The 18621-nt window shown below is 34.6% G+C and overlaps 1 protein-coding gene across 7 annotated transcripts in view; it reads right to left on the reverse strand.

Annotated features, from left to right (window-relative positions):
* Positions 1-843: 843 nt before the first annotated feature.
* Positions 844-18621, reverse strand: part of LOC143245043 (uncharacterized) — a 130218-nt gene continuing 112440 nt past the window's right edge. For all 7 annotated transcript variants that reach the window (XM_076490835.1, XM_076490836.1, XM_076490833.1 and 4 more), the window contains 5 exons: positions 16603-16841; positions 12567-12985; positions 11071-11281; positions 10733-10891; positions 844-9421 (listed from right to left, as the gene is read on the reverse strand). In XM_076490835.1, coding sequence (XP_076346950.1) covers positions 9246-9421; positions 10733-10891; positions 11071-11281; positions 12567-12985; positions 16603-16841 — 1204 coding nt within the window. In that variant the 3' untranslated portion in view covers positions 844-9245. The remainder of the gene's footprint in view (positions 9422-10732; positions 10892-11070; positions 11282-12566; positions 12986-16602; positions 16842-18621) is intronic.

Consider the following 18621-nt stretch of genomic DNA (forward strand, 5'->3'; position numbering starts at 1 on the left):
ATATTGGGATTAATTTTAAAAAACAAGTATTTTGTTTGTTCAAAATCTTTGATGACCTCTTTTACTTCCTCTAACCAGCTATCATTGTTTCATAGATATATAATAAATGTACAATGTATTGTGGTAATTAACTGCTCCAAAGCGGTATCTAACTGTAATCATGGATATCATATAGTGTGGCAAAGAAGCAACGAGTTTCGGTGGTGCATGCCAAGTGTTATCCATACAAAAGAAAATAAATCTGTTTTTGGACTACCCTATGTTAAGAAATTGCTAAACGGTTTTAGAACTACTTAAAATATGGAGAAAAAATAGACGAAATTACAAACGCTTTGAGCACATTTACTGCGAGAAGTCTAAGTTCGTTAGGACTTCCAGTGAAGGGCTCGGCATGGCCAAGTGTGGTAAGGCGTTCGACTCGTAATCCGAGGGTCGCTGGTTTGAATCCCGGTCGCACCAAACATGCTCGCCCTCCCAGCCGTGGGGGCGTTATAGTGTGACGGTCAATCCCACTATTCGTTGGTAAAAGAGTAGTCCAAGAGTTGGCGGTGGGTGGTGATGACTAGCTGCCTTCCCTCTAGTTTTACACTGCTAAATTAGGGACGGCTAGCACAGATAGGCCTCGAGTAGCTTTGTGCGAAATTCGAAACAAACAAAACTTTCAGTGAATCATTATTTCTATTTCTACTGCATGACAATCATTACAAACTATTACACATCAAGAGAGTGGGAAATATCTTTTAGTTTGTCGATTCGCTTCGAAGAGTTACTGTACCAAAAACATGTATAAAATGAGAAGAGGTTAACCGTTTGTGTTAAATTGATTACTTCAGACAATATCTAGCGATTACCATATATACTTTTAATTATTTACAATATAAACACTTACATCGTTGCATGACATTATTACAAATTAAGCACAAAATAAAAATAAAAGATAAACATGAATATGATCTTACATTACATACATAAGATCATAAGATATAAGTTACTAATATAATATTGTGTATTATATATACAACACCTTCACAAAGAAAACATCACATAGTTGAGTAGCATAAAGTTTACATAATAATATACATTAATAATGTCCCTTGGCACCAGTAGATGGCAGGATATCTTGAGAAAGTTACTTGGTTATAACCTAAATTTATAACAAAATTTTATTTTGCTTAAGCTTAAACAAGAAATGAAAATATCAATCCAAATGTATATGTCATTACGTGTAAGAACACAGACAAATAACAAAACACAGCCATTATTATCGTGTGTCAATATCAAATATATGTTACCTTTAGTCATTTCAAGTTGCTATGTGCAAAATACTTTTCAAAAAAGCAAGCATTACGATAAATACAAATATCTGGTTGGATCAAATAAATAATAAACTGATGGTTTCACAGAAGATTCTTCTATAACCATATTAATAATATAGTCAAAAGTTTTGTTTTATTGTAAATTACTTTGTACGATAATCCAGTGCAACATATATGTTTTCACCTGTGTTCGAGACTCGAGACTCTTAAGTTTATAAAACCCATAGCACCTTTAACGCAATGAGAAGTTACATTGAAGATCTACTAGTAGTCAAATATAAATAATCTTAGCCAAGGAAGAAGTTTGATTGAACAAAATATAATAAATATAACAAAACACGAACAACTTTAAATGGGAATTGCGTTTGATATAACATTCAATAATAACAAATATCAACAAATAATAAAATTATATCTGAAACACGATTCAAATTTCTCTAAATCAGGAAGTCATTAATATATTTAAGAAAATATTAAGTTTAATTTGAGAATGAATAGGTTTGTAAAGTGTTATGTATTTTAATTAAGTCACTTTGGCAATCTACAAAACATTAATCAATACAACCTTAGCTTGAAAGTACGGAACACTGAAGAACTAACAGCAAAAAAACTAATCAAATTATTTTAACACTAAGAATGTTGTTTTTATTTAATTAGACACTGAACGTTTCGCTTTACAGTTTCTATAGGAGAGTCACTAAAACAAAATCAAAAACTGACAGTACAAAGCTTCAAACAGTTTAGATGATAAATTCTATTCGAATCAATAACGTGCCTTTGTATAGCGCATTTTTGACATAAGTAAAGCTTATAGATTAATTTCTGTCGTGCATATTGGTGTGTAGAATTCAGATTCATACTAGAAATAAACGACTATAATTTAATAAAAAACATTTTGGACGTTATAAGTCATTATAGCAAAGTTTACTGTTGAAAATAAGTATTGTTGAAATAATTAAGTGCCACCTGTAGTAAAGAAAAGTTCTATGAATGTTAGAGTGATAAGAAAAAAGGATTAGATAGAAAATAAAATAAAACAATTAAAATTATAGGCGCCATTTTTTGTACCTGTTCTTTTGTGGTTGTAGTTGATAGATTCGAGTATAATTTATTATCTAAACCACTTGAAGCTTTGTATTGTCAGTTTCTATTTGTGTTTTAGAGAAGGTTCATAAAGAATCTGTAAAGCGAAACGATGAGTGTCTAATTAAATAAAAAACACATTAGTGTTATAAGGTCATTTATGTATAGTATCAAAATGTTTTCTATACACAAATATGTACTACAGAAATCAAATACAGTGGTACCTCGGTTCTTGAACTACTCCCTTCTCGAACAATTCAGTTTTCGAACATATTGTTTGAGAAAAAAATGTCTCGGTTGTCGAACATCAACTCGGTTCCCAAACCAAGCTGTCGTGGCCCGAACCCCCGAAATAACCCGAACGACCCTTCGACCATTTTCGGCCCACGCCAAGCTTGCCCGAAACATTTTACCCGCACCTGTCGCTCAGTCCACACCCCCGTTAAAATCTGCCGTGAACGTTCTCGTTTTTCTTTTTCTGTTTTTCGTTGTTTTTTTCTAAATATTCTGATTAAATATTCATGGGGTCAAATAAGGATAATAAAAGCAGCAAACCATAATTAAAAGTTGTTAGAGCCACAATAGAGGAGAAAAAAGATCTCATGGCGAAATGTGAGAGTGGTGTTTGCGTGTCTGACCTTGCTACACAGTTTGGTATGGTGAAGTCTACAGTCTGCACCATACTGAAAAATAAAGAGGTCATCAAAGGAGCTGATGTTGCAAAAGGAGTGACAGTGCTTACGAAACACAGATCACAAACAATGGAAGATGTAGAAAAACTGTTGTTGATTTGGGTAAACGAAAAACAGCTGGTGATAGCATTTCTGAGACCATTATTTGTGAGAAAGCAAAGCAATTGCATGCTGACCTCCTGTAAAACACCCCTGGAACGAGTGCTGATACAAGTGATTCCTTTAAGGCTAGTAGGGGGTGGTTTGAAAAATTTAGGAAGAGAAGTGTCGTACATAGTGTGGTGAGACATGGGGAGGGTGCCAGTTCTAACAAAGATGTTGCTGATAAATTTGTTAGGGAATTTAAGGACTGAATTCCCTAGAAGCTGAAGATTTTATTCCCCAACAAGTGTTCAAATGTGATGAGACAGGTCTCTTTTGGAAGAAAATGCCAAAGAGGAACCTACATCACCAAGGAGGAGAACTCACTGCTAGGACACAAGCCAATGAAGGACAGGCTAACTCTATTGTTATGTAGTAATGCAAGTGGGGACTTAAAACTTAAGCCTTTGCTTGTGTACCATTCTGAAAACCTGAGGGTTTTTTAAAAAAATAATGTCCTGAAAAGTAAACTAAATGTCATGTGGAGGGCTAATAGTAAAGCATGGGTAACCAGGCAATTTTTTTATGGAGTGGGTCCATGAAGTGTTTGACCCAAGTGTAAAGAATTACCTCACGGAAAAACAGTTGCCACTCAAGGCCCTTCTTGTGATGGATAATGCACCTGCTCACCAACCAGGCTTGGAGGACGGGTTGGTGGAGGAGTACAGTTTCATTACGGTGAAGCTCTTGCCTCCTAACACGACTCCTCTCATTCAGCCCAAGGACCAGCATGTCATATCGAAATTTAAGAAACTCTACACCAAAGCAGTTTCAAAGGTGCTTTGAAGTGACCTCTAACACAGAGTTAACCCTCAGAGAGTTCTGAAAAAAATCACTTTAATATACTCCATTGTTTGAGGATCATAGACAAAGCCTGGAGGGAAGTGTCTTTTAGGACCATGAACTCAGCCTGGAAAAAATTGTGGCCAGACTCAGTAGCAGATAGAGACTTTGAAGGCTTTGAGGCTGAGTCTGTTGTCGAGAATATTGTCTCACTAGGCAAGTGTATGGGCTTGAATGTGAGTGGTGATGATGTGGAGGAGTTGGTAGAAGACCACAACATTGAGCTCACCAAGACCAACAAAAGGCAACTGAAGAAATGTCTTCAGATGAGGAGGAGGGAAGGGAGGATGTTCCTAGTTCACTAATCAAGGAAATGTGTGGAAAATGGGGAGAGTTAAAAAATTTTGTAGAAAAATTTCATCCTGACAAAGCTGTAGCAAACCGCAGCATAAACCTTTTCAATGACAATGTCATGTCTTACTTCAGAAACATTTTAAAATGCAGGCAGAAACAAACCTCATTAGACAAGTGTTTAGTGAGAAATAGGTCCAGCAAGGTTGTAGCGGTGCAAAGAGACAGAAAAGAGAAAGAACCCCAGAAGGAGAGTTACCTGAGGTTTTTATGGAAGGTGACTCTCCTTCCAAACAATAATAACCCTCCTACTCTCCACGTCCCTCACTACCTTTCACTTACGCCATCAGCTCTCCTCAGCATAGGTAAAGTGCAGTTAAATTTTCATATATTGTTTTTTTATTGTGTTTATAGTTTTTATGGTTGACATGTAAGTATTATTATACAGGTATAAATAAACAATATTTTTACTTAAAATGCTTCACAATGCGTAACGTTTGGAAGTCTGTATCGGATTATTTTAATTTACAGTATTTCTTATGGGAAAAATTGATTCGGTTTTCGAACAGCCTTCTGTAACGAATTAAGTTCGAGAACCGAGGTACCACTGTAGTTAAGTTACTTACGTCATGACCACGTTTGATTTAAGACTGACAAATCTATTAAATACAAAAGTTTAAACTTGAAGGTTTCCAAATATTGTACAGAATCACACATTTTCGTTCAGTAAATATTCACGTACTTTATACATATATAGTTCTGATTCTTGGTAATTAACCTTCTATTGCACATTGTAACATACAGGCAGCAAGTCTACCTTTGTTACGTAATACGCGCACAAATGTTTCAGTTATGTAGTTTGATTCTCTAGCCTCCTGGTAACAGTCTAAATAAACCACAGACTTTATTGTGGTTACACAGTTGAAGAATGTTACACATAGGTAAGGTACGTTTTTATAACGTAGCAAAAATATAAAAAAAAACATATCTTTGTGCAAAATAGTATCGTATAAATAAGAAATTAAAAAAAAACATTTCTTTGCACCGTATTTTCATAATACAAATAAAAGGTTAATGTCGTATCTAAAACACACACACACACATATATACAAGTAATTTTCAGCTAATTTACACGCATGCGTCAGTTTTATAGCATTTATTCACTAAGTTAAATGTAATAGGAGTTCTGTTAAGGATTATATTATTGTTACACATACAAAATCAATGTTTAATATAAATGAATGTTATTCTACTTGATACCCATAAAACATCTTTTGGCTTCCTTTCAATGAAAGTATCATCATTTTTTTACAACTTTATATGTATATCTAAATTAATTAATTCGTCAAATCAATCTAAGACTAACATTTCTTGATCTGGAAAAACAAACATCGGACTATCTGTTGTGTCCACCAAGAGCAATCGAACCCCTGATTTTAGCTTTATAACTCTATAGACTTATCGCTGTACCAGCGGGTGACATATCAGTTGTAGTTTGAAGGTATTATGAAATGTGTCTATGACATTTATTGTTGTTTATAGGGTTTTTTTCAGTATTTCAGTGTTTGATGCGTTTTTTTTGTATATGTGTGTGTACGTGTGATGTATAATTGGTAGCGTTTACCAGCCTTTCAATGTTTGTTACGTTTCTTGTGGTGTGTGGGTTATAAGTTTACTAACGTTTCAATATTTATTGAATTTCGTGGTAGGTGCAGATTTTAAAGTTTGCCAATATTTCAATGTTTGTTATATTTGCCTGGGTTTTACTGGGTAAGTTTTTAATAAGTGATAAAATGTTTGTTATATCTGCCTGAATTTTACTATGCAAGCTTTTACTAAAAAAATACTATACTCTTAATAATCCCTATGGTTACTTCTGTATAAGATATACTAAAATTAAAACGTTTTAATTATTTTCTCGTTTGTACTACTCAAAACTGACTTAAGCATATTCATTATAACCCTTATGGTTTGTGCTGAATAAGGTGTATTAAAGATAACCTGTTTGTTACATTCCTTATGGTTTGTGCTGAATAAGGTGTATTAAAAATAACCTGTTTGTTACATTCCTTATGGTTTGTGCTGAATAAGGTGTATTAAAGATAACCTGTTTGTTACATTCCTTATGGTTTGTGCTGAATAAGGTGTATTAAAGATAACCTGTTTGTTACATTCCTTATGGTTTGTGCTGAATAAGGTGTATTAAAAATAACCTGTTTGTTACATTCCTTATGGTTTGTGCTGAATCAGGTGTATTAAAGATAACCTGTTTGTTACATTCCTTATGGTTTGTGCTGAATAAGAAATAATTTGTTTGTTACATTTCCTTTGATTTGTTGTTTGGAAATTGACTGAAAGAAGTGTTGTTTGTAATTTTTGTCAATGTCTGTAGTTTGTATCATTTAATAGGTAACTTATTTGCAACAACGTTTTATTGTTTTCCAATGACTGATCTCTACTTTACAATAACTATACTTTTAAAAAATTACGTATCTTGACAGTTTGTTCTAAATCATCCACTTTTTATTAGATCACTTGAAAGTCATATTCAATATACTAAAAACAACAAGTTAGAACTGTTTACATTAGTTGGAACACAACAGTTTTTGCTTATTTTTGCAAAGCAAAACATTCATAACCCTTTAAAATCTGAATCAGATTTTTGTTTTATGAAAGTGATAGAATGCATCAATGTTTTTCTTTTCTTTAAAGAAAAAGATCTAATTACATTACTTTGAATGTAAAGCATATTACAAAATTTGATTAACATAAACAATAGTATTTGTGCAATGTTTTCAGTGACATTCGCATGCAACAAATATGTACAAATAAATAAGGTCTACGAAAAAGATTTATATACCTTTGTACCCACTTCTGGCAACATAAAAGTGACACTTGATATATAGTGTACCATAAAAAAAATTTGTCTTCTCCCAGTAGCACTTAAGCAAAACTAGAACATGTAAAATCATGATCTTGTATATATATAGGTATTCTATATGCATATAGAATCTATATATATGAGCATGTAAGGAGAGTTTTCAAATTGTGGGCAACGGAAATCCTCCAGAGTTTATTAACAGATGTTTGACTAGAAAAAATAGAGGTACTCCAGACTGAGAAGTTATAGTACCTTTTATGAAGTGGATTCAATTATCGTTTTAGTACTATATATAATCCAAGAGTTATCTTTAATACAGCATCCATAATCCAGGTGTTAACTTCTCAAAGTGCCTGTAATATGTTTGTTATCATTCTATAGGATTTATTATCCAGTTGTTATAATTCAATTGTTATTTTTAACGCATCATCCAACATCCAGATGTTATTTTATCCTCCTATAAAATTCATTATCTGTTGTTACCTTCATAAAGTTCATAATCATCCTACAAACTATGGTGATCCAGCTGTTTTTTTACATTCACAGTTCCCATTTTAATCTTATTAGCTTATGTGACCCAGTTTTTATCTTCCTATAACCTGTCAATCAGTCTTCATATTGTTAATCTATGTGTTGATTTTATATTTTCCCAGCAATCAGAAATGTCTTCCTAGTAGTTTTCTTTTATTTCTAAACCTAACTCGTTGTCAGTTTAACATCTGTAAACCAATTATTATTATTTTCATAAAATTTTTAGTTTTTTTTATTGAAAATTTAAAATCTCTTTAGTTATGTGGCTAATCTGCTTGATATTCGAAATTCAGTTTTCATTTCTGGATTCTATAACTCCATTAGTGTCATTCAAGAGCCTGTGATCCAGTCCTTACTTTAATTACAATAGTAATCAATTTATCTCCTTACCAACCTCCATGGTATAGAAGTTTTAATTGTTCACATGGTAAGATCGTGCTATTTTCCTGTCATTTATTATCTGAATGTTACACTTAAAGTATGTAAACTAGTTTTGAAGCTAAACAGCAAGGTCATAGACTTTCATCTAACAATAGGCTGCAAATACTCCCAGACTAGTTAGTTCTCCTGTGTTGTATATTCTAAATCATCAGATTCTAACACTCAATATTATTTATTTGTGGTCAAACACACTGGTATAGTCAAGTATTGTCGAACACCTAAGATTATTTATCAAATGTTAATGGCTGGGATCTTACATTGTAAATATCTTTTACCATTTTCAGACAAGGAAATTCTGAACATCATCATCATTAGTCAAATACCAAACAACAGTGTTTTTAAAGCTTCAATATCATGTCATTAACTACTTGCAATCGTCTTAGGTTATAACACTCTAAAATAGTTAAGTTATTTTTTGAATTGTGGGTTAATATTTTCTGATATAACGAATCACATATCAAACTTTATACTCAAAATACTTCAATATCGTAAACCGCCTGTCTGAAATTTGGATTTCAACACCTCAATATGATTAAACAGTTGGTAAAAACCGAACTTATGATACTCCAATGTCATTAAAGATTTGCCTGACACTAGGATCCTAATACTATACATAACAACTTGTTATGCATACATAATAACTTGTTAAATTGGGATTCTTATTAAACACTTTTTAAACATTAGGATTCTTACACTTCAATACAACTGATTATTTGTGAAATACAATATCGCCAAACACTTGCAAATCAGTGTGAATATATAACTAATATCATTAAATACTTTCACAAATCAGGATTTTCTTATTACATCTGACGAAACCCTTGCCAAACAATGGGTTTCCAACACTCGAATTTAATTAACAGTCTATCAAACAATAGGATTCGAATATTATGAAGTCATCAAACTTTAGTTAAATACTAGGATTCTAATATTCCAATTAACCACTCCACAAACTTTGGAATTTTAACACCTTACAGATTATCATTGATATGTGGGATATTCTGTGTTGACTTTCAGCGTTGTAACTTACAGTTCTGTTTCTTGACCTTTTAATGGATGACATTCTTCTGAGGCTGAGCGAACACTTTTGTTGATGTCGACAGTGATTGACGTCTCCACATTATGTGGAAGGATACTGCCACTACTTACTGAACGAGACTCAATGACCGTTGTACTCTGAGTGGCAACAGATGCTTTAGATTCTGCGAACAGCAAAAATAAATAGTACTTCGAGATAAACAAATGGTAGTGGATGGTTCGATTTGAAAATCCGAGTAGCGAATTTTTATAATAGCGATGTATCTTTCCTTTTCAAGATAAAGAAGCAATAACAGAAGAAAGCTCGAAATAAGCCATTCAAATAATAAAATTATCGTAGACAACAATATGAACTTTATGGTATGTACACCTTCTACAAGCTAGCGAAGAATTATCATAATTATATTTGCCATAATGTTTTAGTATTAAGCCCATTACGTCTTTAAACTGCATTCTTAATCTAGTTAGTCCCTTGGGAGTTTTAAGAATTAGAATTGTATGTAATAATATAAATATAGTCCAACCACACTATATTTGCCATATCTGTTGCTAACAGCCCAGCATGCCGAGGTGGTTAAGGCACTTGATTCGTCATCTGAGGGTAGCGGGTTCGAATCCCCGTCACACCAAACATGTTTTTGCCTCCCCCCAGTGGCTCAGCGGTATGTCTGCGGACTTACAACGCTAAAAACCGGGTTTCGATACCCGTGATGGGCAGAGCACAGATAGCCCATTGTGTAGCTTTGTGCTTAATTTAAAAAAAATATGTTGTTGACGGCAGTCCTCGCTTAATCCAGAGCTTTTTTTTGGGCCAGCTGGGGTATGTTAACAAAGCACTGGAAGGAAGAATATTTATATAAACCATTTAATACCACAACAACCATTATGGTATGCATGCGTTTTACAAGTTAATGAAGAATTACTACAATTAATACCTGCCACATTAGGCCTGTTAGATGTGTCGTCAGCAGCAGATATGATAAATACAGTGTAATTTGAATACTGTTATTATACACTCTTCTAATTCTTAAAAATCCCGGAAGGACTAGATTAAGGACGTAGTGTTTGAAAAAGTAATTGGCTGATGCCATGTCAGGTAAAAATATTAACAAATGGTAGTAAAGGGTTCAGTGTTAACAATTAAAATAACCAAATTATTTTATTTCCATATATATATATATATATATATATATATGTAACAAACAAACAATATTGTTTAGTATATAAATGCCCTCGCCCCTGACTATGCGTGTGTATATCGAACTTTCAACGCATGTCCGTTGAACTTCCTCAAGTTGCTTACGTAGCAAAAACGAATTCTAGCATAGTTTAACAAATTCTGATTCAGCTTAGATTTAATATTTTAATACTTCTAGCTAAGTATACAATATTTTAGATCAATAAACGAATTTTTACCTCTCCTTCACATCAAGTTCTACAAATAAATAACCCTAACCACATGAAGAGGGTCATACCTGGTCCCCACACCTGCTCCATGGGCTTGTGACACCACTGCAGCACCCCTTGTGTTAATCTTTTCATCTCCCGAGCCCGGTAACCAAACGTATATATCATAGGGTTGAGAGCACTGTTTATAGGAACGATGAATACCACAATCCAAGCAAATAGATTTTCTACAGAGAAAATATTAAGTTACATGAAGTTCCATTACAAAAATACAATAAAGTAAGTAACTCCGCTTTAAAATGTTCGATTCTCTACGTTAGAACACATTATAAATAATTATGGTAATAGGTTTCAGCTACGAAGAATAAAAAATGTGAAAGAAAAGGTAATTTACGTTACCACAAACCTGATATAGATATTTCACACAGAGCAACAATCTTGATTATAACAATTGGTACCCAGCATAAACAATCAGTCAAAACAATGAAAAAGCACCTCAGCGCCACCACTGTGTCGTCTTTGTACCTAGCGGGTTTCAAAGTTCCGGGCTGGGACTTGCTCATTCGGCGAGAAATGATATAAAACATCCAAATATACTGCACTACCATAAGCAGCACCTGTAAGTATTAATAAAGTATTCCAAAAATGTAGGACATGTGCTACGTTGACTATGTTAGTGCCAATAAACCACTACAGAAGATATAAAACATACTTCGTCATTAGTGCTTATACAAAATCAAAGATATACCGTAGAACCATTTGCAACTTCTAGAAAGTAGCTTCATATATACATATCTACTATAATCTTCTCAAATAAGCACCAAATAATAGGCTAGTTAGACAACATAAATATCTGAAGTATTTATAAAAAAAAAATCTCGAATATGACTTGGTTATTAGCATGCCTGACAGTGGATAAGACGGTCTACCGTTAGCGTCTCCTTGCTGTGAAATCACTCTCTTCAGTTTGGGACCGTGGATGCATTATAAGGCTGACAGTGAAGATAAAAATTAAGGACGGCTAGCACATATTTAAAAAAAATGGCACCTTTTACCCCCACTGTTGCATCTATTACATTGGATTGTAGTAATTTAGGCACAGTATTCGGAAAGTGTTAAACAGAAATAAAACTGATATCTGTTACTTTCATTGTTCGATATTTCTAATGTCTCAGTGATTTTGATTTTAAGGTCTTATTCATCGCTCCACGTTACATTAACAACACATTTAAAATGAAAAGATACTTTCCAAGTCCACAAACAAAGTAAAAGTTAGCTATCCAATACAATGCTTAGTTACTACCATGTCTCCTAGTTTTTGTATTGACAAATAATTATACGTGACAGTGCTGTTGCTTTAAACATTCAAATAACATTAAGTTGTTCAATGAATCACAATTCTGATCTCAAATGACTGGATATTATTAAAAACAACAAATTAACAAAGTTCCGGCAACCCTACACTGGCATCGCTATCCTCACGAATAATACTAAACCTGCTTATTGACATTTTATTCGTGTCAGCTAACTTGGTTATTAACTTGACAATTAAATATGCTACTTATTAACCTCATGGGTACTACTTACTCCAAGAAACTATGTTACTTATTTAACAAATACTGAATGAAGTTTGCTTGATAAATTATTTGAGAAACAAGAAAACAAGTATTATAAAATACAGGAAGGTAGGACACAAATATTGGATAATCACTTGAGATATATTGGTCAAGACCTCGAGGTAATCAAAGAATAATGTCCACGGAAACGTTACTCGGTGAGCTGAGATACTGATAACGGATATTTACTGCAGTAATGTTGATTAATAATCCCAGAAACAATTGGCGGATATTACTTTGGCCGAGCATTCATCGGTAACGTGACCGATAATTACTTAGTACTTACAGCAGGAAAATTGACTCCCAGGAACACAAAAGTCGAAAACTCCCATCCAAGCATGTATGGATCGTCAATATGTAGAGGGAAGCAGAGACCATTACTAGAGTAGAATCCACGATCATGTGGCCACCTGATCACGGGAAATAAAGCTAAGAATAGACCACACAGCCAGATTCCTGCCAAACTGTAAAGGGCGGCGTTTGTTGTCACCCTATGGCTGTTACACTTAAAGCAGAGATATCTGTCCATTGTCATGAGGGTTAGGATGAGAATGGACACTTCACAAGACACCATTGCCAGTACGCCACAAGCTGTGCATCCCCAACTTGACATCCATTGATGAGCATGTCGGTTGTACTCGTCCCTGAAAGCCACATCTTTGGCCCCGATGACCACAAGGTATACCCCCATTAGAAGATCCGACACTGAGAAAGTAAAAAAAAAAAACACTTTGAAACAAGAATGCAGGTTATATAAGACAAGTATTTAAAATTGTGAACTGGCCATTGCAGCTTTTGAGTTATGTCATACACTTGAAAGGACATTTCTGAAATCACTGTCGTAATAAACTCTGCTGCTAAAATAGTCGGCCATAATTAAAAAACAACAACAATAAAAACATTATATTCATTATAACAGACAAAAGTTACAATTGGATGGTACTTTTGCAATTGCCTTAATGGTTCAGGATTCATTCTGAAGACTTGTAACGCTAAAAACCATATTTTAATACCCGTCTTGGGCACAACACAGACAGCCCGTCGTATAATTTGAGCTTAATAACAAACAAACAAAATCTCTCAGTTATTTCTTCAGTAAATATAATAAACATTAGCAACTGATGTGTTAAATTTCATTTTTTACTACGTTAAATGCTATAATTCAAACGTAAAACAATTTTTGTGAACAATCCAATTACAACACATCCTATATTGACTACAAATTACTTAATATTATAGTGCACCATGCAAAGGAATATCTCATTGTACCATACAATTGTGACCTGTATTCTCATAATTCTGGAGTGGCTATTTAAATTGTCAGGTGTTAAGACTGTATTTGTCAATTAAAGACTTAAACATCTTAATACTATAAATATATACTGTGTTGTTGTTGTTGGACTTAGAATTCTTTTATACTAGGTGTCTGCGACTTGTTGGCGATAAATAAATGGACAGTACACTCTCAACTCGTTTTCAAAATGGTATATATACTCTTCAAAAAAAGAAACGCAAAAGACAAAATATGAGACAAATTGTTAACAAGTTTATTCCGGGTAGTTCTGTATGACATGTGTGAAACTTTGCAGATTCACTGCTGAACATCCAAAGTTTGCAAAGGCGAAGTCCACGCTCACTAGGTGAAGTTTAACGTCACTCAACGTCAATAACGAGTATGCCCCCCGTGAGCATCAATAACTGCTTGGCATCTCCTGCCCATGGAAGCGATGAGATGACGAGTCACATCCTGTGGAATGGCTGTCCACTCAGCCTGCAAAGCTGCTGCAAGCTGAGGTAGAGTCTGCGGTTGAGGTTGTCGCCGTCGCAGACGTCGATCCAACTCGTCCCAAAGATGTTCGATGGAGTTTAAATCTGGTGATTTGGAGGGCCAGGGAAGAACGTTGATGTTGTGGTGTTTCAAGAAGACAGTGGTGAGTCGGGCTGTGTGAGGACGGGCGTTGTGATGTTGAAAAACGTCGTTGACGTTCACCATGATGGGTTGCACATGGGGCCTAAGAATCTCGTCGACGTATCGTTGAGCCGTAAGATTCCTTCGAATGTGCAAAAGGTTTGTTCTAGCATTGTAGGCGATGGCAGCCTACATCATTACGCTGCCACCACCAAATCTGTCAACATCCTGCACAGAGTTTGCTGCAAAACGTTCACCTTGGCGACGGTAAACACGGGTTCTTCCATCCTGCCTACGAAGCATAAAACGTGATTCATCGCTGAACCAAACATGCCTCCATCGTCGATGAGGCCATACCCGATGTGCCCGAGTCCACTGCAGCCGTGCTTGACGATGTTGCTGGGTGAGGATGACGCCTCTGACTGGACGTCGAGGTCGGATTCCTGCATCTCGTAGACGGTTACGTACGGTCTGATCGGAACTCCTACGCAGCCCTGGTAGGATTGAGGCAGTAGGCGTCGCAGTGGTGGTCCTATCCCGAAGGTGACGTAACCGGATGTTGCGATCTTGTGCAGGCGTGGTCACATGAGGTCTGCCAGATCGTGGACGGTCACGAGTTGATCCATGTTGTTGGTGACGATTCCATAGCCTTGTGATGGTGCTTGGGTGGACATTCACAGCTCTGGCAACATCTGATCGAGATTCGCCTGCTTCCAAGCGACCAATGGCGTTGTTGCGTTGTGCTTCAGTCAGTCTTAGCATAACTGTATTGCGTGTCGGTGGCTTAACACTGAGCTATGGAAACCGAGAACCCGTCACTTTTATAGGGATTTTGCACATGTTGCACTTGCAGAACATGTAGATCTCTCAAACAAATTTATTGGACACGCATGCGTTTTGGCGAAAAATCCGATGTTTTCCTCCGTTTTCAAAGTGCACAACTTTTATTGTCATTTTGGTCTGACAATCATTGCTTTAACACGTGTAACATCACATACTCTGAGCTTGTAACGTTATTACATATATTTCTCTTTAAAATAACAAAAATATCCCTTTTGCGTTTCTTGTTTTGAAGAGTATATATACGGACTAATTCAACGTACGTGCAACAAATTCCTTACACTTTAGAGGTAATAGGGATATCATAAACACTATATGGTTCTGTTCTTGTTGTCGAAAGTTCACTTAGGCTTATTCAATTACTTTAGAATTTCAGTTGACAAGCTCAAATACCTATCGCTTATTTCCTTCGCACTAGTATGTTGGGAGTAATTCACTTATTACTACAGTTGTATACTGCTCTTCCCATAATTGTTTGGCCTTCTTTCTTCAATATAGTCTATTCACTGTTCATTTTGTCAAAATGCACTCAGGCTGATTAAAATTCTTTAGAATCACGTTTTGTCGGTACACATTATTATTATTTTTCTCCTTTTCTACTACGAATTAGTCTTACTCTTAACATATTAAACGTTAGGCCTATCACTTCAACCGAAGTTAACTTCGCGCCGAACTTTTTATTGTTCGTTACTTCACATCCTTCTGGTGTTGTATTCGTCTGCTGTTTCCCGCTCATCTCATATTTATGTGTTTATTACTAAATCGCTTGTTCGCTATAAACTCGACATTAATAACTTACAAACAAAACTTTCAAAAATCGTCTGAAACAGTCTCCTATGTTATGGCATAAATGTAAACGGATTTGAAAGTTAGGATATTTGTGTGGCAAGTTTATTCAAAACTAAAAATAATGTAATTCTTATTATATATTTTTAGCTTATTGCTGGTGTGATTACTGTATAACGAAATTTGCTATAACAAAGCATATATTATGTTACAGTGTAACAAAGTAACTATATACGATATATGAAGTGGCCGATTTGTCAATTTTGGACACAAATTATTTTAGAAGTGTTGGTCAAGACCTCAAGATAATCAAAGAATGATGTTAACAGTGTTCTTTTGTGTACGTGGGTGTGTGTGTGTTTTCTTATAGCAAAGTCACATCGGGCTATCTGTTGTGTCCACCGAGGGGAATTGAACTCCTTATTTTAGCGTTGTAAATAAAAAGACTTACCGCTATCCAAGTGGGAACAATGTCAACAGAAACGTTACTCAATAACGTAGCCATTTTAATTTTAAATGGCTACACAGTAATATATAATGATTAAAAAATAATAATAAAAGTTAGGATTGTTATTATATTGAAAATCCTTTTAAATGTAGAAAGTAGAAAAAATATACCATAACTTTAAATACAATTCCTTTGTTTTGTAATAGAAAATTCAATGACTTTAACTTTTTGAGCACGACCTATGAAATAAGAGATAATCTGTAGTACATTAATGTCACTAAACAAAATTCAGAATTGTAGTTTTAGGGTTTCTGTGATATAACTAATTAGTAGACTAACCTGCAAGGTTCTTAATGAATAATGCTGTGATCTGGTACTCTTCTGTCCGACGTCGAACAATGATTCGCCAAAACAACACTAGGCTGTTTCCTGAACAAGTCACTAGGGCTACCACCCACACTGACATACGCAAAACTGGTCGCACTAATAAGTGCTCGGTAGAAGAAAGTCCGTCCGTGTTAGGTCTACATATTCGTACAAACGGAGCGAAACTGCAGTAATGAAACTTTTTAAAGTATCTACAAAAATCAAAACAAAAGAAACAATCTTTAGGTATTCGTGCGTCTTTGCATTTACAATATATCTTCATGTTACTTTGTACAATGTCTGTGCACATATTTCATAAAAGTATGTTGAAATTAGATTCTTAAGACTGCTCTAGCACTGTATTTCTATCCAGTTTCCCGTTTTAATGCTTGATCAATGTATTTTAAATATATGTTTAATATGCATACCTAAATTCATACACGCTTTACGATTAATTAGAAGCTAATACATACTTTAGGATAACTGGGAAGTAAAACATATTTCAGAATTAATGAAAAGTTAAGACATACTTTAGAAGAATTAATGGGAAGTTAAAATATTTTTCAGAGCTAGTCTGAAGCTATATATGCTTATCTAATTTAAAAATAAACAAACAAGTGCAAACATAACATAAGATGGCTCAGAACTCTAGATGAATTACCACTGAACAGAATTAATGAGTAGGAATAATACAATATTTTAATAATTACTGGATGGGAGCCATACAGTATTTAATCATTACTGGGTAGGAATCATGCAATATTTAACATTTACTTGGTAGGAACAATACAATATTTAATAGAAAAGGTTATATCTAAAGCCTATCAAAAGACATGATTCTAGCCAGAATTTTATATTGTCATTTATAAAATGGTTTATCGGCAACTATGTGTATATAATTTACACTAATTCGTTATTCAGTAATTAAACATTTTACCATAAGATTTAGTATCTCACGTATATTTATAGCATGGATAAAGTTTGAAACACAAGTTTATGGACAGTGCCCTGGAAGAGGGAAGGCAGCTAGTCATCACCATCCACCGCCAACTCTTGGGCTACTCTTTTACCAACGAATAGTGAGATTGATCGTCACATTATAACGCCCCCACAGCTGAAAGGGCGAACATGTTTGGTGCGACCTGGATTCGAACCCGCGACCCTCGGATTACGAGTCGAGTGTCTTAACACGCTCGCTGCTTCCAAAGAATCCTTGAACTCCTGCATGATCCAGTTTTTTTATTTTATTTCACCTATAGTTCTAACTGTAATGTTCAAGTTGGTCTAGACAACTTTTAAGTTTCAAATCAGTGTTTAAAAGTTATAACAATTTCTATTTAGTGTTATTCCCACTTTATTGTTTCTACCACAATTTCACGATGTATGATTGCTCACACATATCCAAATATACTGTACGTAATTCAAACTGTATCGTATGAAAATTTCCTATTTGATTTTGTTATGCGAGTTACTTTAGTTACACCAGTTCGAGTTTTCAAATTAGTAAATTTCAAAATTTTTAATTAATCATAAGTAGAAATGGGGTAGATAAATAATACATGTAGTACAAAATATTTAGTCATATACATCAATAACAGTCAAATAACAGATATTTAAAAGCATTCGAGAGACATCACTAAGAAATAAAGAAACTCCATACAAAATTACTAGTTATAGAACCTCTTGTAAAGTCAGCAGGACAGATACAAGACATTCACAAAACCACTAATTTCTCAATCTCACAAACTTACTGACAGTGTTAAACGCTTCTAGCTGTGTAACAAGCAGATTTACGTGCGTCAAACACAACAATAGTTCAGGGACCACGTGCTAATGCTAGTGTTTTTCTATACTAAACGACACCAAAATGAAGAGCTATTTGACGTATATCAGGTAATATTTCGAACACGGACACCATTTTTAAATAAACACATCCCTTCGCTCACTCCGTATACCGAGTAGGTGTGATGAAATGAAACAGTGAAGGCAGTT

Source organism: Tachypleus tridentatus, chromosome 2 (genome assembly GCF_004210375.1).
Source record: "Tachypleus tridentatus isolate NWPU-2018 chromosome 2, ASM421037v1, whole genome shotgun sequence".
In the NCBI taxonomy this organism is placed as follows: Eukaryota; Metazoa; Arthropoda; class Merostomata; order Xiphosura; family Limulidae; genus Tachypleus; species Tachypleus tridentatus.